The sequence below is a fragment of the Macaca fascicularis genome, chromosome 3 (assembly GCF_037993035.2).
Source record: "Macaca fascicularis isolate 582-1 chromosome 3, T2T-MFA8v1.1".
Lineage (NCBI taxonomy): Eukaryota > Metazoa > Chordata > Mammalia > Primates > Cercopithecidae > Macaca > Macaca fascicularis.
Genome location: NC_088377.1, coordinates 49350791 through 49377186, shown reverse-complemented (window position 1 = coordinate 49377186; position 26396 = coordinate 49350791). Strand labels below are relative to the sequence as shown.

Sequence of the window (26396 nt, the reverse complement as noted above, 5' to 3'; positions counted from 1 at the left end):
TGAGCAGATAGTTTACAGAAAGGGAAATTCAAAGGGTTCCTAAGTATATGAAAAAATGTCCAATCTCACTCATAATAAAAACTCAAATTAAGACTTGTTATTTTTCATGTCCAGGCGCAGTGGCTCACGCCTGTAATCCTAGCACTTTGGGAGGCTTGAGCCAGGTGGATCACCTGAGTGAGGAGTTCAAGACCAGCCTGGCCAATATGGTGAAACCCCGTCTCTAATAAAAATACAAAAATTAGCTGGGCCTGGTGGAACATGCGAGTAATCTCAGCTACTTGGAGGCTGAGGCAGGAGAATCACTGGAACCTGGGAGGCAGAGGTTGCAGTGAGCCGAGATCATGTCACTGCACTCCAGCCTGAGCTACAGTGAAACTCAAAAAAAAAAAAGAAAAGAAAAGAAAAAAAAAAGTATGGCAATATCAAATAAAAACTCAGGCTTATAGCTTATTCCAAAAAAAAAAAATCAGAGGGTCTGGTCACACTGGACCCACGGTGATGCCCACCAGCTGTGGGGCAGCTGAGCAGAGGCCCCATTCTGTACAGGACCTGTGCGCTGCGTTCACCCTGACCCTCCGGCCAGCTCAGGCTGCTGTGCTCATGTTGCCTCCACTGGCCCTGAGAAGCTCTGCAGCGCCCTCTGCACCTCTGCTTTGCTCCTAGAATGAGAGAGTGCGTTAAAGAAAAATATCAAGCCTGTAATCCCAGCACTTTGGGAGGCCGAGACAGGCGGATCACGAGGTCAGGAGATCGAGACCATCCTGGCTAACACGGTGAAACCCCGTCTCTACTAAAAATACAAAAAACTAGCTGGGCGAGGTGGCGGGCGCCTGTAGTCCCAGCTACTCCAGAGGCTGAGGCAGGAGAATGGCGTAAACCCGGGAGGCGGAGCTTGCAGTGAGCTGAGATCCGGCCACTGCACTCCAGCCCGGGCTACAGAGCAAGACTCCGTCTCAAAAAAAAAAAAAAAAAGAAAAAAGAAAAATAAACCTTCTTGGCCAGGCGCGGTGGCTGACGCCTGTAATCCCAGCACTTTGGGAGGCCAAGGTGGGTGAATTGCGAGGTCAAGAGATCGAGACCATCCTGGCCAACATGGTGAAACCCCATCTCTATTAAAAATACAAAAATTAGCTGGTGTGGTGGTGCACTCCAGCCTGGGTGACAGAGTGAGACCCTATCTCAAAAAAAAATTTTTTTTGACAGAGTTTTGCCCCTTTTTGCCCAGGCTGGAATGCAATGTCACCATCTCGGCTCACTGCAACCTCTGCCTCCCAGGTTCAAGCCATTCTCCTGCTTCAGCCTCCTGAGTAGCTGGGATTACAGGCATGTGCCGCCACACCCAGCTAATTTTGTGTTTTCAGTGGGATGGGGTTTCACCATGTTGGTCAGGCTGGTCTCGAACTCCTGACCTCAGGTGATCCACCCACTTTGGCCTCCCCAAGTGCTGGGACTAAAGGCATGAGCCATCATACCCAGCCAAAAAAAAAAAAAAAAAAAAATATATATATATATATATATATGTATATATAAATAATTTAAAAATAGTCCTTGTCAAAGAGACAATGAGAGCTGAATTAGGAACAAACAGGAAGGAGAGTGAGGGAGCTCTCAGGGAAGCAGAGAGGGAAAGGGGGTTTGGGGTGACAGCAGGGCACACTCACGGCAGAAGCTGCTGTTTCTCCAGAGTGGGGGCTTGAGGCCCTCGCTCTGGCAGGTGGCCCCGAAGGCTTGCAGAGCCTGGCAGAGGGCCTGGTGGAGACCTCCAAACTCACAGAGGGTGTTCGTACAGCCTACCAGGAAGGGCGTGAGGTCTATGCGGGAGGCACACTGGGCCCATACGGGAGCCCGGAGCGCTGCCTCGCACTTTTCCCGCGCCCTGCGGAGGTCGGCCGCCCTGCAGTTTCCACTCGGGTTCTCCTGCTGTTCCGCTGGAATCTGCTGCTCATCTACCGGGAGACTCTGACAACTGGGAAGGGAAAAGAATCAGCCTAGGGACAGTTGTCCCTCTACCATGACACAATTTTTTTTTTTTTTTCTTTAGAGGGAGTCTTGCTCTGTCTCCCAGGCTGGAGTTCAATGCAACAGTCTCGACTCACTGCAACCTCTGCCTCCCCTCCTGGGTTCAAGAGATTCTCCTGCCTCAGCCTCCCGAGTAGCTGGGACTACAGGCACTTGCCACCACGCCCAACCAATGCTTGTTTTTTTTTTTGTTTATCTTTTTTTTTTTTTTTTTTGGAGACAGTCTCACTCTGTCGCCCAGGCTTGAGTGCAGTAGTGCAATAGTGCAATCTTGGCTCACTGAAACCTCCGCCTCCCGAGTTCAAGCAATTCTCCTGCCTCAGCCTCCTGAGTAGCTGGGATTACAGGTGCGCGCCACCACACCCAGCTAATTTTTGGTTTTGGTTTATTTGGAGACAAGGTCTCACTTTGTCGCCCAGGCTGGAGTTCAGTGGTGTGATCTCGGCTCACTGCAACCTCTACGTATCAGGTTAAAGCGATTCTCCTGCCTTAGCCTTCCGAGGAGCTGGGATTACAGGCATGTGCCACCATGCCTGGCTAATTTTAGTTTTTAATATTTTATAAAGACGGGGTCTTGCTATGTTGCCTAGGCCGGTCTCAAACTCCTGGCCTCAAGTGATCCTCCAGTCTTGGTCTCCCAAAGTGCTGGAATTACAGGCATGAGCCACTGCTCCTGCTCCTCCTCCAAGGTTTCTTTTTTTTTTTTTTTTTTGAGACGGAGTCTCGCTCTGTCACCAAGGCTGGAGTGCAGTGGCCGGATCTCAGCTCACTGCAAGCTCCGCCTCCCCAGTTCCCACCATTCTCCTGCCTCAGCCTCCCGAGTAGCTGGGACTACAGGCGCCCGCCACCTCGCCCGGCTAGTTTTTTGTCTTTTTTGGTAGAGACGGGGTTTCACCGTGTTAGCCAGGCTGGTCTTGATCTCCTGACCTCGTGATCCACCCGTCTCGGCCTCCCAAAGTGCTGGGATTACAGGCTTGAGCCACCGCGCCCGGCCTCCTCCTCCAAGGTTTCTAAGTGAGGAAAAGAAGATTTTCACATTTCCCCAAGTGGGTTCTAGCAGCCTTGAGATGGATCAATTACACACATCACCCCAGAATGCCCAGAAGTCATCACTCTCAAATCACACACACAAAGCAACATTCTGGTCTGTAATCCCAGCACTTTGGGAAGCCGAGGCGGGAGGATCATTAGAGCCCAGGAGTTTGAGACCAACCTGGGCAATCGTGGCGAGACCCTGTCTCTACAAAAAATTTAAAAATTGAAGACGGTAAAAGGAACATTCTGGTCTTCCTGCCCCAGGTGTGCCCTACAGTCTGGCTCCCTAGCTCATGTTACTATGAAAAGCTGGAGGGGTGGCCAGGCACAATGGCTCACGTCTGTAATCCTAGCACTTTGAGGCAGGTGGATCACTTGAGGTCAGGAGTTCAAGGCCAGTCTGGCCAACATGGTGAAACTCTGTCTCTACCTAAAATGCACAAATTAGCCAGGTGTGGGGCGTGGTGTCATGCACCTGTAATCCCAGCTACTCGGGAGGTGGAGGCACAAGAATTGCCTGAACCTGGGAAGCAGAGGTTGCAGTGAGCCAAGATTGCGCCACTGACACTCCAGCCTGGGCAACAGAGCAAAACTCCATCTCAAAGAAAAAAAAAAAGAAAAAAAGAAAAGCTAGAGGGGCCATGTGCGGTGGCTCATGATTACCTAGAACTTTGGGAGGCCAAGGCAGGCGCATGGCCTGAGGTCAGGAGCTCGAGACCAGCCTGACCAACATGGTGAAACCCCATCTCTACTAAAAACTACAAAAATTAGCTGGGCATGGTGGTGGGTGGCTGTAATCCCAGTTACTCGGGAGGCTGAGGCAGGAGAATCTCTTGAACCCGGGAGGTGGAGGTTGCAGTGAGCCGAGATCGTGCCATGGCACTCCAGCCTGGGTGACAGAGCAAGATTCCGTCTCGGAAAAAAAAGAAAGAAAAGCTAGAGGGTCTTAGGGGACCACTACCTTGGGTCAATGTCCTTATCTTTCCAACTGTTCACAAATTCACTATCACTATGCGCTAGTTCGTCGCTGGGCATCATTAGTTCATCCTCTTCCTCATCATTGAAGTTCCCGCACACGCCGCAGACCTGGGTGGGGAGAGTGGTTTTTCGGTGCTGGGGAAGCACGACAGCGGCTTTTCTCCCTCCCTCCCTCCCTCCCTCCTTCCTTCCTTCCTCCCACGAGAGCGGTTTTTCTCCCTCCCTCCCTTCCTTCCTTCCTTCCTTCCTTCCACAAGAGCGTCTTTTCTCCCTTCCTTCCTTCCTCCCTTCCTTCCTTCCTTCCTTCCTTCCTCCCACGAGAGCGGTTTTTCTCCCTCCCTTCCTTCCTTCCTTCCACGAGAGCAGCTTTTCTCCCCTCCTTCCTTCCTTCCTCCCTCCCTCCCTCCCTCCCTCCCTTCCTTCCTTCCACGAGAGCAGCTTTTCTCCCTTCCTTCCTTCCTTCCTTCCTTCCTTCCTTCCTTCCTTCCTTCCTCCCTTCCTCCCTTCCTTCCTTCCTTCCTTCCACAAGAGTGGCTTTTCTCCCTTCCTTCCTTCCTTCCTTCCTTCCACGAGAGCAGTTTTTCTTCCTTCCTTCCTTCCTTCCTTCCTTCCTTCCTTCCTTCCTTCCTTCCTTCCTTCCTTCCCTCCCTCCCTCCCTCCTTCCTTCCTTCCTTCCTTCCCTCCCTCCCTTCTTTTTGAGTTTCGGGTCTTGTCACCCAGCCTGGAGTGCAGTGGCATGATCTCGGCTCACTTCACTATTCGCCTCCCGGATTCAAGTGACTCTCTTGCCTCAACCTCCCAAGTAGCTAGGATTACAGGTGCGCACCACCACCCCTAGCTAATTTTTTAAATCTTTATTTTTAATAGAGACAGGGTTTCACCATGTTGGCCAGCCTGATCCCGACCTCCTGACCTCAGGTGATCCACCTGCCTCGGCCTCCCAAAATGCTGAGATTACAGGCGTGAACCACCACGCCCAGCCAGAACGGTTTTTCCTGTTTTTTCCTGGAAACACTCTTGTCCATCCTACACAGAAAGGCGCGCACCACCACTGCCCTGCTCCATCCTGAGGAGTGGCCTCTTTGGGCAGGCACGATGTGAACACTGCCCCCAATCCCTGCCAGCCACCAATCTCCCTGGGGCTGCCTCCCCAGCTAGCAGAGCCAGATGTTTTCCTCACCTTTCCATAGTAGGTTGTGGGGAGTTCAATCTCTAAGAGATGATTCCCGTCAAACTTGACTTGCACCCCGATCTTGATGTTAACAATGGTGTAGATGCTGCTGGACTTGACGCTGACCCCGGGGATCTGGGAGATTGCGGGGAGGGTGACCTTTTTGCTGTTGATCTAAACAGGAGGACAGTGATGGTAAGTAGGAGCAGGGACCGGAGTCCCCTCCCCAATACTCCCTCCCAGGCCCGGTCACCACACCCAGCTCACCAGCACACGGTGGCCCTTCTGCAGGGTGACCTGGGCGTCGTAGATGTTAATGTAGACCTCGTGAAGGCGGAAAGCCTTAGTTCCACCTTCCTCCTTCTCATGCTTGGCACTGATCTTGAAGAACGGCAAGGCCATGGCGGGGTGGCATACTTTCACCAGGACGTGAGTGCAGGTGTCCCGGATGGAATGGTTGCTACCATCAAAGCTCACGTAGTGGGACTCCCCTGGGAGCTGACACACTCCCATACCTGGGAGGACAGAGAGACAGCTGGGCTATGATGTTCCTCTGGCAGGTACAGGGTCCCTGGGAAACTAGTCCTGGGTTCTCCCTGCCTTCCAGAAAAGAGTCAAGACTCTAGGTCCAGCTGTGCGCAGTGGGTCATGCCTCTAATCCCAGCACTTTGGGAGGCCGAGGCGGGCTGGTTTGAGACCAGCCTGACCAACATGGCAAAACCCCGTCTCTACTAAAAAAATACAAAAAAAAAAAAAAAAAAAAAATAGGGTGTGGTGACATGTGCCTGTAATCCCAGCTACTTGGAAGGCTGAGGCAGGAGAATCGCTTGAACCAGGGAGGCGGAGGTTGCAGTGAGCTGAGATTGCGCCACTGCACTCCAGCCTGGGCGACAAAGACACTACCTCAAAAAAAGAAAAAAAAGGCCGGGCGCGATGGCTCACGCCTGTAATCCCAACACTTTCGGAGGCCAAGGCGAGTGGATCACAAGGTCAGGAGATCGAGATCATCCTGGCTAACATGGTGAAACCCCGTCTCTACTAAAAATGCAAAAAATTAGCTGGGCGTGGCAGCGGGTGCCTGTAGTCCCAGCTACTTGGGAGGATGAAGCAGGAGAATGGCGTGAATCCGGGAGGCGGAGCTTGTAGTGAGCCCGAGATCACGCCACTGCACTGCAGCCTAGGCGACTGAGTGAGACTCCGTCTCAACAAAAAAAAAAGAAAAGAAAAAAAGAAAAAACACCTGGGGCCAGGGTTAGGAGGCGTGAAGTTTATAGGCTGAGGGGGGCATGATTCTTTGGAGGAAGGATTTTTTTTTTCTTTTTTGAGACATGGTCTCTCTCTGTCACTCAGGCTGGAATGCAGTGGCATGATCATAGCTCACTGCAGCCTCAAACTCCTGGGCTCAAGCCGTCCTCCTACCTCAGCCTCCAGAGTATCCGGGACTACAGGCATGAAGTACCCTATTCAACTAATTAAAAAAAATTTTTTTTAGAGACAGGGTCTTGTTCTGTTACCCAGACTGGTGTGCAGTGGCAAGATCATAGTTCACTGCAGACTCTAATTCCTGGGCTCAAGAGATCCTCCTACCTCAGCCTCCCAGGTAGCAGGAGCTACAGGTGCAATGTCTTTAATTTTAATTTTTAATTTTTTAGTTTTTGTTTTTTGTAGAGATGGGCGTCTCACTATGTTGCTCAGGCTGGTCTTGAACTACTGGCCTCAAGTGATCCTCTGACTTCAGCTTCCCAAAGCACGGGGATTACAGGCATGAGCCACCATGCCTGGCCTCCAGGGAAAGATTTATTTAGAGACGGAGTTTTGCTCTTGTCACCCAGGCTGGAGTGCAATGACATGATATCTGCTCACTGCGACCTCTGCCTCCTGGGTTCAAGCAATTCTCCTGCCTCAGCCTCTCGAGTAGCTGGGATTACAGGCTAATTTTTGTATTTTTAGTACAGACGGGGTGTAGCCATGTTGGTCAGGCTGGTCTTGAACCCTAGTCTCAAGTGATCTGCCTGCCTTGGCCTTCCAAAGTGCTGAGATTACAAGTGTGAGCCACGGTGTCCGGCCCCAGGAAAGGATTTATAATATTCCATCTAAGTTGGTGGCCGCTGCAGGAGAAGGATGGGTGAGTCTCCCTTCTCAGCAGTTGGAGGTCATCTTTCCCACAGGAAGCTCTTTGTTGCAGCAGAGTTATGAGCCGAAACCTGAACCCCAGTGCTACAGGCAGCAGGGAGTCTGTTGGGGAGTTGGGAGAGCTGGCCTCAGGGCTGTGGAGTCCCCCTATCACCATGGTCCTCCTACCTGAGGCCCGACAACGGAGTAGCCCATCCAGGGCCCAGCACATCTGGTTGGGTTTACAGGTGCTTTGGAAGCAGGTGATGTTGTTGTGGATGGAGCAGGTGCAGAGCCTGGTGCAGGTGTCCTCTGTGTACCAGCGCTCCCCGACCTGTGGGCCACAGGGATCAGCAGAGCCAACAGAAAGTTGGAATCAGGAGATGGGCTGATGTCCCGGTTGAAGCTGGCTGCAGCATCTGGCCTTCCTCCTCGTCCCCCAGCCTTGGCCAGCCCTGCCCCTTCCAGGTTCTGAGCCTTCCTCCTGCCTCTCCTGAGCTTGCCCTGACCCCAAACATGTGGGCCTGGAAAGGGCAGGGCCCCTGCTAGCTGGCCTCTCACCGGATGGTAGGAGCCCGCTGGCTCGGTGCAGCCACACTGGCCAAGGGGCACGCAGGAGGTTCCACTCAAGATGTAGCCTTTCTGACATTCGCAGCTCTCAGCACAGGGCAGTGCTTTGGGGCAGTCCCTCGGGTCGTTTAGGCTGCTGCAGGTGGCTGGGCAGGGGCTGCCACAGGGGCTATAGCTGCTGCCAGGTGGGCACCTCATAGCTAAGGAAAATGAGAGCATTAGGAAGAGCGGGGTGGCATTTCCAGCCCCCAAACCTTGGGGCGTCAAAAGCTCCTAGTAGTGGCTGGGCATGGTGGCTCACACCTGTAATCCCAGCACTTTGGGAGGCTGAGGCAGGTGGATCACCTGAGGTCAGGAGTTCGAGATCAGGCTGGCCAACATGGTGAAACTCATCTCTACTAAAAATGCAAAAATCAGCTGGGCATGGTGGTGCACGCCTGTCGTCCCAGCTACTTAGGTGGCTGAGGCACGAGAATCTCTTGAACCTGAGAGGCAGAGGTTGCAATGAGGCAAGGTCAGACCACCACACTCCAGCCTGGGCGACAGCGAGACTCTCAAAAGCAAAACAACAAAAAAAAACCAGACATAAAATCTACCATTTAACAGTTTTTTTTTTCTTTGAGACAGAGTCTCACTCTGTCACCCAGGCTGGAGAGCAGTGGTGTGATCTTGGCTCACTGCAAGCTCCGCCTCCCGGATTCATGCCATTCTCATGCCTCAGCCTCCCAAGTAGCTGGGACTACAGGTGCCCGCCACCACGCCTGGCTAATATGTTGTGTTTTTAGTAGAGACAGGGTTTCACCGTGTTAGCCAGGATGGTCTCAATCTCCTGACCTCGTGATCCACCTGCCTCGACCTCCCAAAGTACTGGGATTACAGGCATAAGCCACCGCGCCCGGCAACAATTTTTAAATGTACACTTCAACAGCACTAAGTACATTCACATTGTTGTGCTGCCATTACCACCATCCATCGCCAGAACTTTTTGTTTTGTTTTGTTTTGTTTTACACTCTTGTTTTTTGTTTCACTCTTGTCGCCCAGGCTGGACTGCAGTGGTGCAATCTCGGTGCACTGCAACCTCTGCGTCCCAGGTTCAAGCGATTCTCCCACCTCAGCCTCTCAAGTAGCTGGGATTACAGGTGCTCACCACCACACCTGGCCAATTTTTGTATTTTTAATAGAGACAGGGTTTTGCCATGTTGACCAGGCTGGTCTCCAACTCCTGACCTCAGGCGATCCGCCCACTTTGTCTTGAACACAGGAGGTGGAGGTTGCAGTGAGCCGAGATTGCGCCACTGCACTCCAGCCTGGGCAACAGAGCGAGACACCATCTCAAAGAAAAAATATATATATATAGAATTTAGAGGAAGAAAGGGAGGGCAGAATTCTGGAGGGTTCCTACAGGCTGTGGGAACAGGTGGCCAGTCACTCACGGCAGAAAGTTCTGTTCCGCCAGGCAGGAGCCTGGCCAGCTCTGGCACACAGGGACGCGTAAGCCTGCAGGGAGCGGCACAGGGCCGTGGTGTCGCCCTTGGTCCCACACTGGCCATGCACGCAACTGGCAAAGCTGGACTGGGGAGGCACCACCTGGTGACATTGAGAGAAGGGTCCTGCAGGAAGAAAGAAGGCAGGTGAGCCAGGGGAGGGGCTGGGAAGGAGCAGGGCCATGTGGCTTCCCTGGGGTCTGATTTGACATCCACTTCAATCAAAACCTGGATTTTCCCACCAGGCACAGTGGCTCACACCTGCAATTCCAGCACTTTGGGAGGCCGAGGCGGGCAGATTACTTGAGGTCAGGAGTTCGAGACTCACCTGACCAACATGGTGAAACCCAATCTCTAGTAAAAATACAAAAATTAGCAGGGCATTGTAGAGAGCGCCTGTAGTCTAGGCAACTCGGGAGGTTGAGGCAGGAGAATCTCTTGAACCCAGGAGGCAAATGTGGCAGTGAGCTGAGATAGCGCCATTGCACTCCAGCCTGGGCAACAAATCGAGACTCTGTCTCAAAAACAAAACAAAATGAAACAAAACAAACAAAAAAAACCCTGGATTTTCCAGCCTGAGCAATATGGTGAAACTGTGTCTCTACAAAAATTAGCTGGGCATGGTGGTGCACACCTGTAGTCCCAGCTACTCGGGAGGCTGAGGCAGGATGAGCTATGATTGTGCCATTGCACTCCAACCTGGGCAACAGAGAATAAAAACAAAACAAACAAACAAACAAAACCCAGATTTGTGTGGTGGCTCCCGCCTGTAACCTCAGCACTTTAGGAGAGCAAAGCAGGAGAATCACTTGAGCCCAGGAGTTCAAGACCAGCCTGAGCTGCATAGCAAGGCCTCATCTCCAAAATATTAAAAAATTAGACCGGGCACGGTGGCTCACGCCTGTAATCCCAGCGCTTTGGGAGTCTGAGGTAGGCGGATCATTTGAGGTCAGGAGTTCAAGACCAGTCTGGCCAACATGGTGAAATACTAAAAATACAAAAACGAGCTGGGTTTGGTGGCACAGGCCTGTAATCCCAGCTACTTGGGAAGCTGAGGTGGGAAAATAACTTGAACCTGGGAGGCGGAGGTTGCAGTGAGCCGAGATCACACCATTGTACTCCAGCCTGGGTGACAGAGCGAGATTCCAACTCAAAAAAAAAAAAAAAAAAAATTAGTTGGGCATGGTGGTGCATGCCTGTGGTCCCAGCTACTCTGTAGGCTGAAGCGGGAGGATTACTTGAGCCCAGGAGTTCAAGCCTGCAGTGAGCTGTGATCGTGCTACTGCACTCCAGCCTGGGCAACAGAGTTAGACCTTATCTTTAAAAAATAAGAAAAAAGAAAAAAGGGCCAGGCGTCGTGGCTCATGCCTGTCACCCCAACTACTTGGGAGGCCAAGGGGAGGATCCCTTGAGGTCCATAGTTCGAGAACAGCCTGGGCTACACAGTGAGAGTCCCCCATCTCTATTAAAACTTTCTTTTTTTTTTTTTTTGAGACAGAGTCTCACTCTGTGGCCCAGGCTGGAGTGCAGTGGCGCAATCTTAGCTCACTGCAACCTCTGCCTCCCAGGTTAAAGTGATTCTCCTGCCTCAGCCTCCCGAGTAGCTGGGACTACAGGTGCCCACCACCAGGCCCAGCTAATTTTTTGTATTTTTAGTAGAGACAGAGTTTCACTGTGCTAGCCAGGCTGGTCTCGAACTCCTGACCTCATGATCTGCCCTCCTCAACTTCCCAAAGTACTGGGATACAGGCATGAGCCACTGCGCCCAGCCTATTAAAACATTTCTAATAGAAAAAGAAAGAAAAGAAAAGAAAAGAAAAGAAAAGAAAAGAAAAGAAAAGAAAAGAAAAGAAAAGAAATCCCGGATTTATTTACTGCCTGAGACACAAATACAGACCCATCAGTCATAGGTCCCAAGAAGGTGACCGCTGGTTGGTCCTGTGGTCCCATTTGCCTTCCTCGTGCCTTTCCATCTGTTTCTGGTTTTGTTTCTCCCTCCCTGACTAGACTCCCTCTCCAGCCTCCTGTCCTTCAGGGAGGAAAAAGGGCCAGCAGGGACATGTCTTACCCTGAGGGTTTATTAAGATCGCACAGTTCTTGTTCCAGGCGTCTGCCATGCTGTTCTCCTGGCAGCTGGAGGGCTTGCCACCCACAAGGAAACAGCTGAATGAGGAGAGAATCGAAACTGAGGCCTACAGGCTGGGCACAGTGGCTCATGCCTATAATCCCAGCACTTTGGGAGGCCAAGGTAGGAGGACTGTTTGAGACTAGAAGTTCAGGACCAGGCTGGGCAACATAGTGAGATCCCATCTCTACACAAAACTTTAAAAAATTAGCCGGGTGTGGCGGCATGTGCCTATAGTCCCAGCTACTCAGGAGGCTGTGGTGGGAGGATGGCTTGAGCCCAGCAGTTGGAGGCCTCAGTGAGCTATGATTGCACCACTGCACTCCAGCCTGGGCAACAGACCAAGACCCTATCTCAAGAGAAGAAAAGAAAAAAAGGAAAGGAAAAAGGGAAGGGAAGACCTGAGGGCCTGAGGAACCATCTCCCAAACCGAAGCAAAAGTGGACAAGGGTCTGGGCGTAGTGCCTCACACCTGCAATCCCAGCACTTTGGGAGGCCAAGGCAGGCAGATCACCTGAGGTCAGGAGTTTGAGACTAGCCTGGCCAACATGGAGAACCCCTGTCTCAAACAAAAATACAAAAATTAACTGGGCGTGGTGGAGAGCACCTGTAATCCCAGCTACTTGGGAGGCTGAGGCAGGATAATCACTTGAACCTGGGAGGCGGAGGTTGCATTGAGCCAAGATTGTGCCACTGCACTCTAGCCTGGGTGACAGAGCATGACTCTGTCTCAAAAACAAAACAAAACAAAAAGTGGGCAGGGAAAGAGAGAGGGATACAGGAGAAGAGGACAAAACGGTGCCCTCAAGTGGGAAGGCCAGGAGATGCAGCAGGAAGGAAAAAGGTTAGACCTCAGGGTGAACGCAAGTGGACCCTCCAAAGAGATCACTAAACATAGAAGTCAGTAGGCGTGGGCGTGGGGGCGTGGGAGGTCAGAATAACTTCTTACCAACTCCAATCTTGGAGAGTCTAAACCGGCAAGATTGCCAGTTTCTGGCCAGTAGGGAAGTACAGCACAGAGGGAGTGGGGACACACAGAGGACACTTCCAAGCTGCCCCCCGAGGCCTTTCCCTGGCCCAGCCCCTCCTGCCTGGCTCCCCCGGCCCCCAGCTCACCCAGGTTCAGAGGATTCAGGTAACTTCCAGGCTGCCCCCAGCTGCACGGAATCGCCCGCAGGCTTTCTGTCGGGGCGCTGGTTGTCGTCCAAGCTGTTGTTGTTGTAGTTCCCTGGAGGAGGGAGTCGTTAAAACAGGCAACAAAGGGCCCCCCAGCAGGCCAGGCCCCAGGGCCACCAACCTCCTGGCCAGAAGAGGCACCCTCACTCTTCACTCTACATAGCAAAGTTAACCCTTTCTGTCTCTTTTGCTTTTTCTTCTTTTTTGAGATGCAGTCTTGTTCTATCGCCCAGGCTGAAGTATAGGCGTGATCTCGGCTCATTGGAACCTCTGCCTCCCAGGTTCAAGCGATTCTCCTGCGTCAGCCTCCCGAGTAGCTGGGATTACAGGCGTGCACCACCATGCCCAGCTAATTTTTGTATTTTTAGTAGAGACAGGGTTTCACCATGTTGGCCAGGCTGGTCTCGAACTCTTGACCTCAAGTGATCTGCCCTCCTCGGGCTCTCAAAGTGCTGCATTTACAGGCATGAACCACTGCACGTGGCCCCTTTCTGTCTCTTCATCTCCGTCTTCCCTTAACTCCTACCTTCATGCCTAATGTCCTCAACCAATTAGTCAGTTGACAAGTACTTAGAACACCTCACAGAGATGTGGGGGGACCAGGTCACATGCCTCCTCATTGCCCCAGCTTTCCCTGCAGGTGCCCAGGAAACTCACCGCACAGCCCGCAGAGCTGGCCGCCATAGGAGGAGGGGACTGTCACTTCCACCAAGTGGCTCCCGTCGTAGCGAACTTGGAGCCCAAAGTTCGTGTAGAGGAGGACAAAGTTGCTGCTGAGCCTTATGGTCACCCGGCCTTGTGCAGGCCACACAGGTAGGGCCACCCGATGGCCATTCAGCTTCAGAGGCAGGGAGGACGTAGAAAGGAGAGTCAGGAAGGAACTTGGGTTAAAGTCAAGGACGGGGGCTCATGCCTGCAAACCCAGCACTTTGGGAGGCCAAGGCAGGAGGATTACTTGAGCCCAGGATCTCAAGATCAGCCTGGGCAACATGGAGAAACCCCGTCTCTACAAAAAGTAAAAAAAAAAAAAAAAAAAAATAGCCATGCAGGTGGTGCGTGCCTGTAGTTCCAGCTACTTGGGAGGCTGAGGCGGGAGGATCACTTGAGCCCAGGGGGTCAAGGCTACAATGAGCTATGATTTCACGACTGCACTCCAGCCTAGGTGATAGAGCAAGACCTTGTCTCAGAAAAAAAAAAAAAAAAAAAAAAGCGGTTGGTGGGGAGCAAAAAACTGGGAGCAGGAGGGGCTGGTGCCGGTGGGCATTTCACAGAGGGAGGAGGGAGTCCAAGGAGGAGGGTCTGGGTCAGCTGCAGGTGCCTCCCAGGTGCTCTAAGGAGCCAGAGAGGTGGGCATGTGGGCAAGGAGGGTCAGAGGAGAGAAGCAAGCAGGCTGGGTGTTCAGGGTTCAGGAGGCAGGAGAAAGACACCCACCATGACCTTACAGCCTCTGAGCAGTGAGATGCTGAGGTCAAAGACTGTCACGTGGACAGCTTTGATGTAGGAGACCTCCAGGTTCCCCCCGCGGTTCTCATTGGTGGCGCTCACAACAAAATAGCTGTCTTGGGACCTGGACCAGCAAGGCCGGGTCAGGACATAGGTGCAGGTGCCCATGAAGTGGTGCAAGGCGCCATCGAAGGTCAGGTAGTGGGGATCGCCCGAGGCCGTGCAGGTGGCGGCACCTGCGGAGGAGAAGATGGAGTTCACGGTCTCACTGCTCCACTCCCCGGAAGCTCTGACCCAGAGCTGCCACACTGGCGGGTCCACACCGGCATGGTCCCCACTGCCCAGCCACAGATGCGGTGTTTCCCTAGGAAGTGTGGTTGGCTTGGTTTGGAGCTGCCGAAGAGAAACACTGACATCCCCAACCTCACCCTCTGGGTCCTTGACAATGCTGCCCCTCCTAGGCCTTGGTGGAGACTCAGCTGTCTGGGGAAGCTGCTTTGGGCAGGACCCATCACCTTGCCTGGTGTTGCCTGGGCAGCCCCTGGCTCACCTTCCACCCTGATGGCTCACCTTGGGCATGGCAGCCATAGATACCATCCTGCAGGCCACAGAACTCCTGGGCCCTACACCTCCAGGGCTGGCAGCGAATTCTGTTGTTGCTTTCACAGACGCACAGCTCTTTGCAGCCCGGCTTGTACCACCGCTCCCCTACCTGGGGGAAGACAGCAGGAAAGGAAGAGAAAGTGGTTTGTTTTGTTTTGTTTGTTCCCAGATCTGACACCAGAGCCCACCAGAGCTGTCCAGATCACTGGCTTAATCGTGGGGAGACATCCTCTCTTCCTGAAGCTCCGAGATTCGCTGCAAAAGCTCGGCATCCATTCACTGCTTCAGTCACTTCATCATTTCTGGGTCTGTTCATCATTTCAACCAAAACTGATCTATCCGAGGCCAGGTGTGGCGGCTCACGCCTGTAATCCCAGCACTTTCGGAGGCCAAGGTGGGCGGATCACTTGAGGTCAGGAGTCTGAGACCAGCCTGGCCAACATGGCGAAATCCCATCTCTACTAAAAACACAAAAATCAGCCTGGCGTAGTAGTGCGTGCCTTAATCCCAGCTACTCGGGAGGCTGAGGCAGGAGAATCACTCGAACCCAGTAGGCAGAGGTTGCAGTGAGCTGAGACCGTGTCACTGAACTCCAGTCTGGGCAACAGAGTGAGACTCTGTCTCAAAAACAGAAAACAAAAAACAAAAAAAAACCAAGGTCCAGGTGTGGTGGCTCATGCCTATAATCCCAGCACTTTGGGAGGCCCAGGTGGGCAGATCACGAGGTCAAGAGGTCAAGACCATCCTGGCCAACATGGTGAAACCGCCCCCTACCCTGTCTCTACTAAAAATCCAAAAATTAGCTGGGCATGGTGGCACACGCTTGTAGTCCCAGCTACTCGGGAGGCTGAGGCAGGGTAATTGCTTGAACCCAGGAGGCGGAGGTTGCAGCGAGCCAAGATCGCGTCACTGCACTCCAGCCTGGGGACAGAGAAACTCTGTCTCAAAAACAAAACAAAACAAGAAACAAAAAGAAAAGAAAGAGCTTGCAGGGGGTGTGAGAGCAGGGAGCAGGCCCTTTCTGGCTGCAGGGCTGAGAGGTCCACGAAGCCGCTCACCTTGAAGTAGCTGCCTGCAGGGTGGAGGCACCCACATTGGGAGCGAGGTACGCACTCGAGGCCACTGAGGACAAAGCCTGGATTGCATTCACAGGCCTCCACGCACCGGTCTGAGCAGAACATGCCGGTGAATCCTGAATGGCAGGTGTCAGGGCATGGCTTGGCACACAGGGAGTACTTGCTATTGGGCGGGCAAGCCATTGCTGGTGGAGGGAAAAGCTTGGGTGAGAAGGAGACGAACAAGCCACGAGGCCAGGTGGGAAACAGGAAAGACACGTTCGGGAGGGTCCCAGCTCCAGGCTTCTCGAGAAGAGAGAGTGACTGTGAGAAGCTTCCCCAAGAAGCCTGGCTGGCTCCCTGGGGCTGCAGGGCCAGCACTAAGGCGCCTGCCCTGAGAGCCTTAGATAGACCTATGGTGGGAACTGACCGACCCACCACTGGTCACGCTGCTGTAAAAACATGCCCCAGGTGAGCTGTTGGCCTGCAGGGGAATGGGGCCACCTGTGAGGTCTGAGTCAGGGGATAGACCTGCCCTGAAGCAGCTTCCCCAAAGAGCTGGGCCACACCAGGAGCTGGGAGGCAGCCTCGTTGCCTCCCCTGCCTAGGGCCTGTACCGTGTGCCTGCATGTGATGACTTGGCTGCACAAAAACACTTTTTTTTTTTTTTTTAAAGACAGAGTTTCACTCTCGTTGCCCAGGCTGGAGTGCAGTGATGCAATATCTGCTTACTGCAACCTCTACCTCCTGAGTTCAAGCGATTCTCCTGCCTCAGCCTCCCAAGTAGCTGGGATTACAGGCGCCCACTCCCACGTCCAGCTAATTTTTGTATTTTTATTTTATTTATTTATTATTTATTTATTTTTGAGATGGAGTCTCGCTCTGTCACCCAGGCTGGAGTGCAATGGCACGATCTCAGTTCACTGCAACCTCTGCCTCCCGGGGTCAAGCAATTCTCTGCCTCAGCCTCCTGAGGAGCAGGGATTACAGGCATGTGCCACCACACCCGGCTAATTTTTGTATTTTTAGTAGAGACAGGGTTTCACCATCTTGGCCAGGCTGGTGTTGAACTCTTGACCTCATGATCCACCCGCCTCGGCCTCCCAAAGTGCTGGGATTACAGGCGTGAGCCACCGTGCTCAGCCTATTTTTATTGTTTTTTGAGATGGAGTCTCACTCTGTCACCAGGCTGGAGTGCAGTGGTGCAATCTTGGGTCACTGCAACCTCCACCTCCCAAGTTCAAGCGATTCTCCTGCCTCAGCCTCCAGAGTTGCTAGGACTACAGGCATATGCCACCATGCCTGGCTAATTTTGGTATGTTCAGTAAAGACGGGGTTTCAGCGTGCTGGCCGGGCTGGTCTCGAACTCCTGACCTCGTGATCCACCGCCTCAGACTCCCAAAGTGCTGGGATCCAGGTGTGAGCCACTGCGCCTGGCCTCTCCCCTGCATTTGGCACAACTCACGGCAGAACTGGGGTTCCCTCCAGGGCTTCACAGCATGGCCTGCGTCCTGGCAGGTGGTGGTCATGGTGGACATGTGTGTGCACAGCAGGTGCTGCAGTCCCTGGAATCTGCACATATCAAGCATGCAGCTGTCGAAGAAGGAAGTGGCCTTCACATGCAGCAGGCATGTCCTGCAGGGAGAGACCAAGTCAGGGGGAATGGGGTGGATGGGGCCAGACCCTTGGAGGAGCCCAGGTGCCAAGCACCACCCCTGCGTGACCCTGCCTGCCCTCCTTCATACTCAAACGGGCCACGGGTGTCGACCAGCCGTCCACAGAATCCTGGCCCCGACATGTTGCTCTGCAGAGATGAATCACAAGACGGGGGATTCACCACCTGGTGCTTCTGACACCTGCAAGAGACCCACCCCAAATGCCCTAAAGACAAAGACTCGCTTCCAGCTGAGCCCTAACCCAGCAGGCAGCAAGGTTGGCAGGCCAGGTCCTGGTTGGCAAACCAGCCTGTCAGCTGAGAAACCCCTCCCAGAGGACGTCTGAACACCGAGCCCTGGCCAGGCACTGTGGGAGGCCGAGGCAGGGAGAATCGCTTGAGCCCAGGAGTTCCAGGCCAGCCTGGGCAACGCAGTGAGATCCCATCTGTACAAAAATAAATATGAAATTAGCTGGGTTTGGTGGGGCACATCCATAGCCCCAGCTACTCAGGAGGCTGAGGTGAGAGGATCAGTTGAGCCCAGGACTTGGAGGCTGCAGTGAGGTGTGATTGAACCACTGCAGTCCAGCCTGGGTGACAGAGCAAGGCCCTGTCTCTAAAAACAAACAAACAAACAAAGAAGAATATTGAACAACTGAAAGAACAACTTGAAGTCTCCAGGGTAGAGAGGAGAAAGGGGCAATGCCAGTCATTTTTAAAGGGAGGGCAGAGGCTGGATGCGGTGGTGCATGCCTGTAATCCCAGCATTTTGGGAGGCCAGGGCAGGCGAATCACCTGAGGTCAGGAGTTCGAAACCAGCCTGGCCAACATGATGAGACCCCGTCTCTATTAAAAATACAAAAATCAGACAGGTGTGGTGGCGTGTGCCTATAATCCCAGTTACTAGGGAGACTGAGGCTCGAGAATCACTTGAGCCCAGGAGGCAGAGGTTTCAGTGAACTGAGACTGTGCCACTATACTCCAGCCTGGGTGACAGAGCAAGATTCCATCTCAAAAAAAAAAAAGAAAAGTTGGGGAGGGCCAGCAGCCTGGTCAACATAGTGAGACTCCCCATCTCTACCAAAACATTTTGTTAAAGTTAGCTGGGCATGGTATAATCCAAGCTACTTGGGAGGCAAAGAAGGGAGGATTGCTTGAGCCCAGGAGTTTGAGGCTACAGTAAGCCATGATCGTGCCATTGCACTCCAGCTTGGGAGACAGAGGGGGGATCCCATCTCAAGAAAAAAAAAAAAAATGGGGCGGGGGAGGACTGGGCATGGTGGCGTGGTGGCTCACACCTGTAATCTCAGCACTTTGAGAGGCCAAGGCAGGTGAATCACTTGAGGCCAAGAGTTTGAGACCAGTCTGGCCAACATGGTGAAACCCCATCTCTACAAAAATAAGAAAATTATCCGGGTGTGGTGGTGAGCGCCTGTAATCCCAGCTAATCGGGTTTCTGAGGCAGGAGAATTGCTTGAGCCTGGGAGGTGGAGGTTGCAGTGAGCTAAGATCGCACCACTTTCGCCTGAGCGAAAGAGGGAGACTCTATCTCAAAAACAAAAAAAAAAAAGAAAGAAAGAGAGTGCCAGGAAGGGGACAGGACCCTCCCGGGGCCCCCGTGGGAGGGCTCCTTGCTCACTCCTGGTCCTCGTCCTGGTCCGTCTGCCAGCTGTTCCCCAGCTCCTCCTTGTCTCCTGCTGGACTGCCGTCCGACTTCAGATGGTCATTGTCACTGTTGCCGTCATAGTTTCCACACAAACCACAGAGTTTGCCAGAGTAGGTGCTGGGGGAACAGGAGAGGAGCTGGCGTTAATGGAGAGGAGGAGCCTCGGTCCTTGAGGGGCAGTGGCAGAGAAGGCAAGGAGCTGGGGTCCCAAAGCAGAGGGCGTGAGGAGGATGAAGAGGTGCGGACTGGACAAGAGGACCCCATGGCTCTCCCCCAAGCCTCCTTCCCCTCTGTTCATTGTCCAGCCACAGCAAACCCCTTGCTGGCCCTAAAACACTCCCGCCTTATTTATTTATTTATTTTTATTTTATTTTATTCTTCTTTTTTTCAGATGGAGTCTCCCTCTATCACCCAGGCTGGAGTGCAGTGGTGCAATCTTGGCTCACTGCAACCTCCGCCTCCCAGGTTCTAGCAATTCTCCTGCCTCAGCCTTCCAAGTAACTGGGATTATAGGCACATACCACCATGCCCAGCTAATTTTTTTGTATTTTTAGTAGAGACGGGGTTTCACCATGTTGGCCAGGCTGGTCTCGAACTTCTGACCTCAGATAATCTGCCTGCCTCGGCCTCCCAAAGTGCTAGGATTACAGGCGTCAGCCACCGTGCCTGGCCAAATTATTTATTTATTTATTTTAGAGATAGGGTCACCCTCTGTGGCTCAGGCTGGAGCGCAGTGGTGTAATCTCGTCTCATTGCAGCCTCCAACTCCTAGGCTCAAGCGATCCTCCCACCTCAGCCTCCTGAGTAGCTGAGACTACAAGCAAGTACTGCCACAACCAGCTAATTTTGTTTTTTATTTTTTAAGAGACAGGATCTCACTATGTTGTCCAGGCTGGTCTGGAACTCCTGGACTCAAGTGATCCTCTTGCTTCGGCCTCCCAGCGTGCTGAGGTTATAGGTATAGACCACTATGCCTGGCTAATATTTAAATTTTTTTGGTGGAGATGGGGTCTCACTATGTTGCCCAGGCTGGTCTGGAACTCCTGGCCCCAAGGGATTCTCCCACCTCAGCCTCCCAAAGTGCAGAGCTACAGGCGGGAACCCCTGCACCTGGCCGCTATAAATTATTTTTCTAAAGTCTTTCTTTCACTGGGCACAGTGGCTCACCCCTGTAATCCCAAGACTTTGGGAGGCTGAGGCAGGAGGATCACCTGAGGTCAGGAGTTTGAGACAAGCATGGCCAACATGGTGAAATCCTGTCTCTACTAAAAATACAAAAATTAGCTGGGCATGGTGGTGCATGCCTGTAATCCCAGCTACTTGGGAGGATGAGGCAGGAGAATCGCTTGAACCTGGAAGGCAGAGGTTGCAGGGAGCCGAGATAGCACCACTGCACTCCAGCCTGGGGAACAGAGCGAGAGATCCTGTCTCAAAAAAAAAAAAAAAGAAAAAGAAAAAGAATCTTTCTTTCCCTTGTTTTGTCCATCTGGGGAGCCACTCTTCCTTTGAGAATGGGACCAGGTGTCTGCCCTTCTGAAAGCCTCCAGAACTCACTAGTGCTTCTTCTAGCACATTACCAAAGCATGTACGTCCATCCTGCTATCTATCACATGCCCTGAAACCATTTTCTCCTGTCTCCTGGTCCAAAGAGAGCCCTGCCACTTAAGCAGGGTGCTTCCCACCCATCAGGAGATGCATAAAGGATCAAGTAGTGCTGCCAGGGATGGAAGGGGAGTGGGCAGGGTGGGCAGCAAGAAGAAGTGGCAGTTGCCTGGCCGGGACACCGCCTCACCTGGACACAGTCACATACAGCTGCTGGTCACCATCCCATCTCACCCGCAAACCGAACTCCGTCTGCAACTCCACAAATCGCCCGCTTGCACCCAGGAAGACGCCTTTAGAGGGTATGGCTGGGAGAGTAACTCGCTGACCCTCAACCTGGAAAGGCAAGGCAGAGGCAAGAGACAGAGAGACAGATCTGGGGGTCAAGGACGACCCCAGCAGACTTCCATTTCCATGGCTGGAAGGCAGGACACCATCCACAGCAGCCTAACAATCTCATCCACCAGGAGTGGACTGGAGTTTCCTCACCATTGTTTTGTTTTTGTTTTTAAGAGACAGTGTCTTACTATGTTGCCCAGGCTGGAGTGCCATGGTGCAATCACAGCTCACTGCAGCCTCGACCTCCCAGGCTCCAGCAATCCTCCCACCTCAGCCTCTGGAGTAGAGGGGACAGTAGGCAAGTGCCACCACACCAGGCTAATTTTTTCTATTTTTAAAGAGACAGGGTCTTGCTATCTTGCCCAGGCTGGCTTCAAACTCCTGGCCTCAAGCAATCCTCCCACTTTAGCCTCCCAAGGAGCTGGGATTGCAGGCCACTGTCTTGTGGAATCCCATCCATGGAAGGGTTCAGGGCCTGGAAGAGTCAGCCAGGACACACAGTGAGACCCTGCAAGGATGGTGGGGGCGGAACAGGGCTCACCAGAGTACGTCTGCCCTTAAGCAGGGTGACGGTGGTCTCGGGAAGGGTCACGTAGACTTTGCTTAGGCAGGACACACCTTCCTGTCCCTGCTCCTCATTCTTGGCTGTCACCCTGAAGAATGGGTCTGGGTGGGGAGAAGAATGAAAAGAGTCCAGTGGCTCATTTCTCAACATCCGCCATAAGCAGTGCCCTAAGCCCTGAGAGATGAACACCACAGAGACACTGACCCCAAAGTCCAGCAGGGGAGGCCGGACCCACACAGCAGCAGACCACAACTGCCTCTGTCAGGAGAGCCTGCAGCCGCAACGTGTCTGTCTCCGTTCAGTGGCTAGAACATCCTCCAGGGCGTCTGTGCTCCCCAACCACTACCTTCTTCTTCTTCTTTTTTATTTTTTTAACTTTATTTATGTATGTATTTATTTATTTTTCAAGATAGGGTCTCACTGTGCTACCCAGGCTGGAGTGCAGTGGTGTGATCACAGCTCACTGCAGCCTCCAACTCTTGGGCTCAAGTGATCCTCCTGCCTCAGCCTCCCAAGTAGCTGGGACTATAGGTGTGTCCCACTACACCCAGCTGTTTTTTTTTTTTTTTTTTTTTTTTTTGAGATGGAGTTTTACTCTTACTGTTTAGGCTAGAGTGCAGGAGTGCAGTGGCACAATCTCTGCTCACTGCAACCTCTGCCTCCCGGGTTCAAGCGATTCTCCTGCCTCAGCCTCCCGAGTAGCTGGGATTACAGGTGCCTGCCACCATGCCCAGCTAATTTTTTATATTTTTAGTAGAGGCGGGGTTTCACCATGTTGGCCAGGCTGGTCTCAAACTCCTGACCTCAGGTGAACCACCCACCTCGGCCTCCCAAAGTGTTGGGATTACAGGCGTAACCACTGCGCCTAGCCTGATTTTTAATTTTTTTGTTTTTTTCATGGAGATGAGAGTCCTGCTGTGCTGCCCAGGCTGGTCTCAAACTCCTAGATTCAAGTGATCCTCCTGCCTCAGCCTCCCAAAGTGCTGAGGTTACCAGTGTGAGCCACTGTGCCCGGCCTTCAACCCTCACCTTACAGAAGAACTTGCTCCTATTTTGCCTCTTCCCCCATCTGCGCCCTGCCACTTCCTGCCACCCACCATGCCTCATGCCCAGCAGTACTGCCCACAGACCCTTCCCCCAGACCGCGGAGGCATCTCCAGGGCCTACCTGTTGAGTTGCCACAGGGTTGGGCCAAGATGTAAGAGCACTTGCCCATGAAGCCAAAGTGCCTCCCATCAAAGGTGACATAGTGAGGATCTCCGTAGACCAAGCAGGTGGTAGTGCCTGCTGGGAGGGGGAAAGAACAGGCGAAGCTGCTTCTGTGGTCCCTCCAGGCTGGACCCCACACGCCGGCCCACCCGATGCCTGGTGGCAGGCCCCCGTTCCTCTGCTCAATCGAGGGATTGGGATCCTGGCATCAAGTCCACTCCAACAGGCTGGCAGGCGGGGACAGCATGGGGAGGGGCTCTCACCATAGGGGTGGCATCCGTACTGGCCATTCTTAAGCTGGCACACAGTGTGTGTCCCGCACTGAGAGATTTGGCACTCGACCCGACTCCCTGGCCAACAGCGGCAACGTTCTGTGCAGTTGGGGCTGAACCACTCTGCCCCAGGCTGGGAGAAAGGGAAGTGAGGTCACATGGTCATATAGCTCCTAGAGTCCTTCTCTCTTTTCTTTTCTTTTTCTTTTTTATATTTATTTATTTATTTAAGATGGAATCTCACTCTGTCACCCAGGCTGGAGTGCAGTGGTGCGATCTCGGCTCACTGCAACCTCCACCTCCCGGGCTCAAGCAATTCTCCTGCTTCAGTCTCCTGTGTAGCTGGGACTACAGATGCCCACTACCATGCCCAGCAAATTTTTTGTATTTTTAGTAGAGATGGGATTTCTCCATGTTGGCCAGGCTGGTCTCGAACTCCTGACCTCAGGAGATCTGCCTGCCTCGGCTTCCCAAAGTGCTCGGATTACAGGCACGAGTCACTGAGCCCGGCCCTTCCTTCCCTCTTTCGTTTCTTCCTTCCTTCCTTCCTTTCTTTTCCTTTTTCCTTCCTTTCTTTGTCTTTGTTCCTTCCTTCCCTCCTTTTTTCTGTCTTTTTTTTGGATGGAGTCTGATCTCAGCTCATTGCAATCTCTGCCTCCCAGGTTCAAGTGATTCTCGTGGCTCAGCCTCCTGAGTAACTGGGAATACAGGCACCCACCACCGTGTCCAGCTAATTTTTGTATTTTTAGTGGAGATGGGGTTTCACCATGTTGACCAGGCTGGCCTTGAACTCCTGACCTCAGGTGATCCACCTGCCTCAGCCTCCCAAAGTGCTGGGATTACAGGCGTGAGCCTCCGTGACCAGCTATTCTTTCTTTCCCTCCACCGTGCCCGGGAGAGAGGCTGCCCTCCCATGCAGACCTGACCTTCCTCATGTGATTCCTCTCCCCACCACCTACTTGATACTTGATATTCTCACCATGACAGCACATTTGCACACACTTTTCTCTCCTCCCAGAACGCTTCTCTCCTCCCACTTGTTTTTGTTTTTTAAGAGACAGGGTCTTACTCTGTTGCCCAGACTGGAGTGCAGTGGCGCAATCATGGCTCACTGCAGTCTTGACCCCCTGGGCTCAAACCATCCTCCTGCCTCAACCTCCCAAGTATCTGGGACTACAGGCACATGCCACCATGCCCGACTTTTTTTTTTTTTTTTTTTTTTTAACATTTTGGAGAGATGGAGTCTTGCTATGTTGCCTAGGCTGGTGTTGTACTCTTGAGCTCAAGTGACCCTCCTGCCTTGGCCTCCCAAAGTGCTGGGATTATAGGTGTGAGCCACCGCACCCAGCCTTATGTCTGTCATTTTTTTTTTTTTTTTTTTGAGATGGAGTCTTGCTCTGTTGCCTAGGCTGGAGTGAAGTGGCACGATCTTGGCTCACTGTGAGCTCCGCCCCCGGGTTCAAGCGATTCTCATGCCTCAGCCTCCCGAGTAGCTGGAATTAAAGGTGTGCACCACCACGCCTGGCTAATTTTTGTATTTTTAGTAGAGACTTGGTTTCTCCATGTTGGCCAGGCTGGTCTCGAACTCCTGACCTCAGGTGATCCGCCCACCTTGGCCTCCCAAAGTGCTGGGATTACAGGCATGAGCCACTGCACCCTGCCAATGTCTGTCTTTACCCAACATCTTAGTCCTCCCATGAACGCTCTCATTCAATAAATACTTGCTGAATGGAGTAAACCAAAACCCCATGTGTGTCTCTGAATCTGAGAGCTTTATGAGGGCAAGGACCACGACCTATCCATAGCAACCCCAGGGCCAGGAGAGTAGAAAGTACTACATAGGCTGGGTGTGGCGGTTCACCACTGTAATCCCAGCACTTCGGGAGGCTGAGATGGGAGGATGGGTTGAGCCCAGGAGTTCATAGACCAGCCTGGGCAACAGAGCCAGACCCCATCTCTAAAAAAAAAAAAAAAGAAAAAAAACCTTTGAAGAAAGTACTAAATAAACATTTCTTGAATGCATAAATGAACCTATTAGAAGTGAATACAGACGGGTGCAGAGGGTTACACCTGTAATCCCAGCACTTTGGGAAGCCGAGGCGGGTGGATCGCCTGAGGTCGGGAGTTCAAGACCAGCCTGACTAACATGGAGAAACCCCGTCTCTACTAAAAATACAAAATTAGCTGGGCGTGGTGGCTCATGCCTATAATCCCAGCTACTTGGGAGGCTGAGGCAGGAGGATTGCTTGAACCCAGGAAGAGGAGGTTGTGGTGAGTGGAGATGGCACCATTGCACTCCAGCCTGGGCAACAAGAGCAAGACTCCATCTCAAAAAAAAAAAAAAAAAACCTTTGAAGAAAGTACTAAACAAACATTTCTTGAATGCATAAATGAACCTATTAGAAGTGAATACAGCCAGGTGCGGAGGCTCACGCCTGTAATCCTAGCACTTTGGGAAGCCAAGGCGGGTGGATCGCCTGAGGTCGGGAGTTCGAGACCAGCCTGACTAACATGGAGAAACCCCGTCTCTACCAAAAATACAAAATTAGCCGGGCGTGGTGGCTCGTGCCTGTAATCCCAGCTACTTGGGGGGCTGAGGCAGGAGAATTGCTTGAACCCGGGAAGAAGAGGTTGTGGTGAGTGGAGATGGCGCCACTGCACTCCAGCCTGGGCAACAAGAGCGAAACTCTGTCTCACAATCAAACAAACAAAAACGGCTAGAATGGTTTTTGCATCAATAGAGGACAGTGAATGAATAGTTTGCCCCCCCCACCAAAAGAAAAGAAAAGAAAAGAAAAAAAAAGAAGCGAATACACGCCTCCTAGGGCAGAGGGAAGAGCCTCTTGGTGCCAATGGTTGTAACAGATCTTTCTGCCCAGGCTGTGGCTGAAGCTAATCTCAGCAGCAACTCAGAGAGACCCAGGAGACTGGTTAAAGGGGGTAAGGGAAGGAAATAATAGTCCCAAAAGGGACAAGCAGAAGCTGTAATGTCAATGGGAAGAAGAACACCTGGAGCTGAGAAGAGGCTCTGAACATTAATGAATTACTTAATGCACTTTTTTTTTTTTTTTTTTTTTTTAGAGACAGGGTCTCTCTGTCACTCAGGCTGGAGTGCAGTGGTGCAATCATAGCCCACTGCAGCCTCAAACTGCTGGGCTCAAGCAATCCCTCCACTTCGGCCTCCTAAAGTATTGGGATTACAGGTGTGAGTCACCGTGCCGGGCCCTTTAATGCACTTTTAATTAATAGGTTGCATATATTTATCATAAATTGCTAACGATAATAATTAACACTTATTAAGTAATTGTATGTAT

The 26396-nt window shown here is 52.4% G+C and overlaps 1 protein-coding gene across 1 annotated transcript in view; it reads right to left on the bottom strand.

Annotated features, from left to right (window-relative positions):
- The window catches only part of ZAN (zonadhesin), a 62069-nt gene that overhangs the window by 17017 nt on the left and 18656 nt on the right, over nucleotides 1-26396 (bottom strand). Inside the window, 20 exon segments of the mRNA XM_045389582.2 lie at nucleotides 1665-1969; nucleotides 4019-4143; nucleotides 5216-5380; nucleotides 5474-5721; nucleotides 7508-7652; nucleotides 7880-8088; nucleotides 9323-9499; nucleotides 11442-11536; nucleotides 12615-12726; nucleotides 13332-13512; nucleotides 14106-14353; nucleotides 14688-14829; nucleotides 15779-15981; nucleotides 17241-17410; nucleotides 17521-17631; nucleotides 19069-19212; nucleotides 20888-21033; nucleotides 21578-21702; nucleotides 22769-22888; nucleotides 23074-23215. Coding sequence (XP_045245517.2) covers nucleotides 1665-1969; nucleotides 4019-4143; nucleotides 5216-5380; nucleotides 5474-5721; nucleotides 7508-7652; nucleotides 7880-8088; nucleotides 9323-9499; nucleotides 11442-11536; nucleotides 12615-12726; nucleotides 13332-13512; nucleotides 14106-14353; nucleotides 14688-14829; nucleotides 15779-15981; nucleotides 17241-17410; nucleotides 17521-17631; nucleotides 19069-19212; nucleotides 20888-21033; nucleotides 21578-21702; nucleotides 22769-22888; nucleotides 23074-23215 — 3313 coding nt within the window.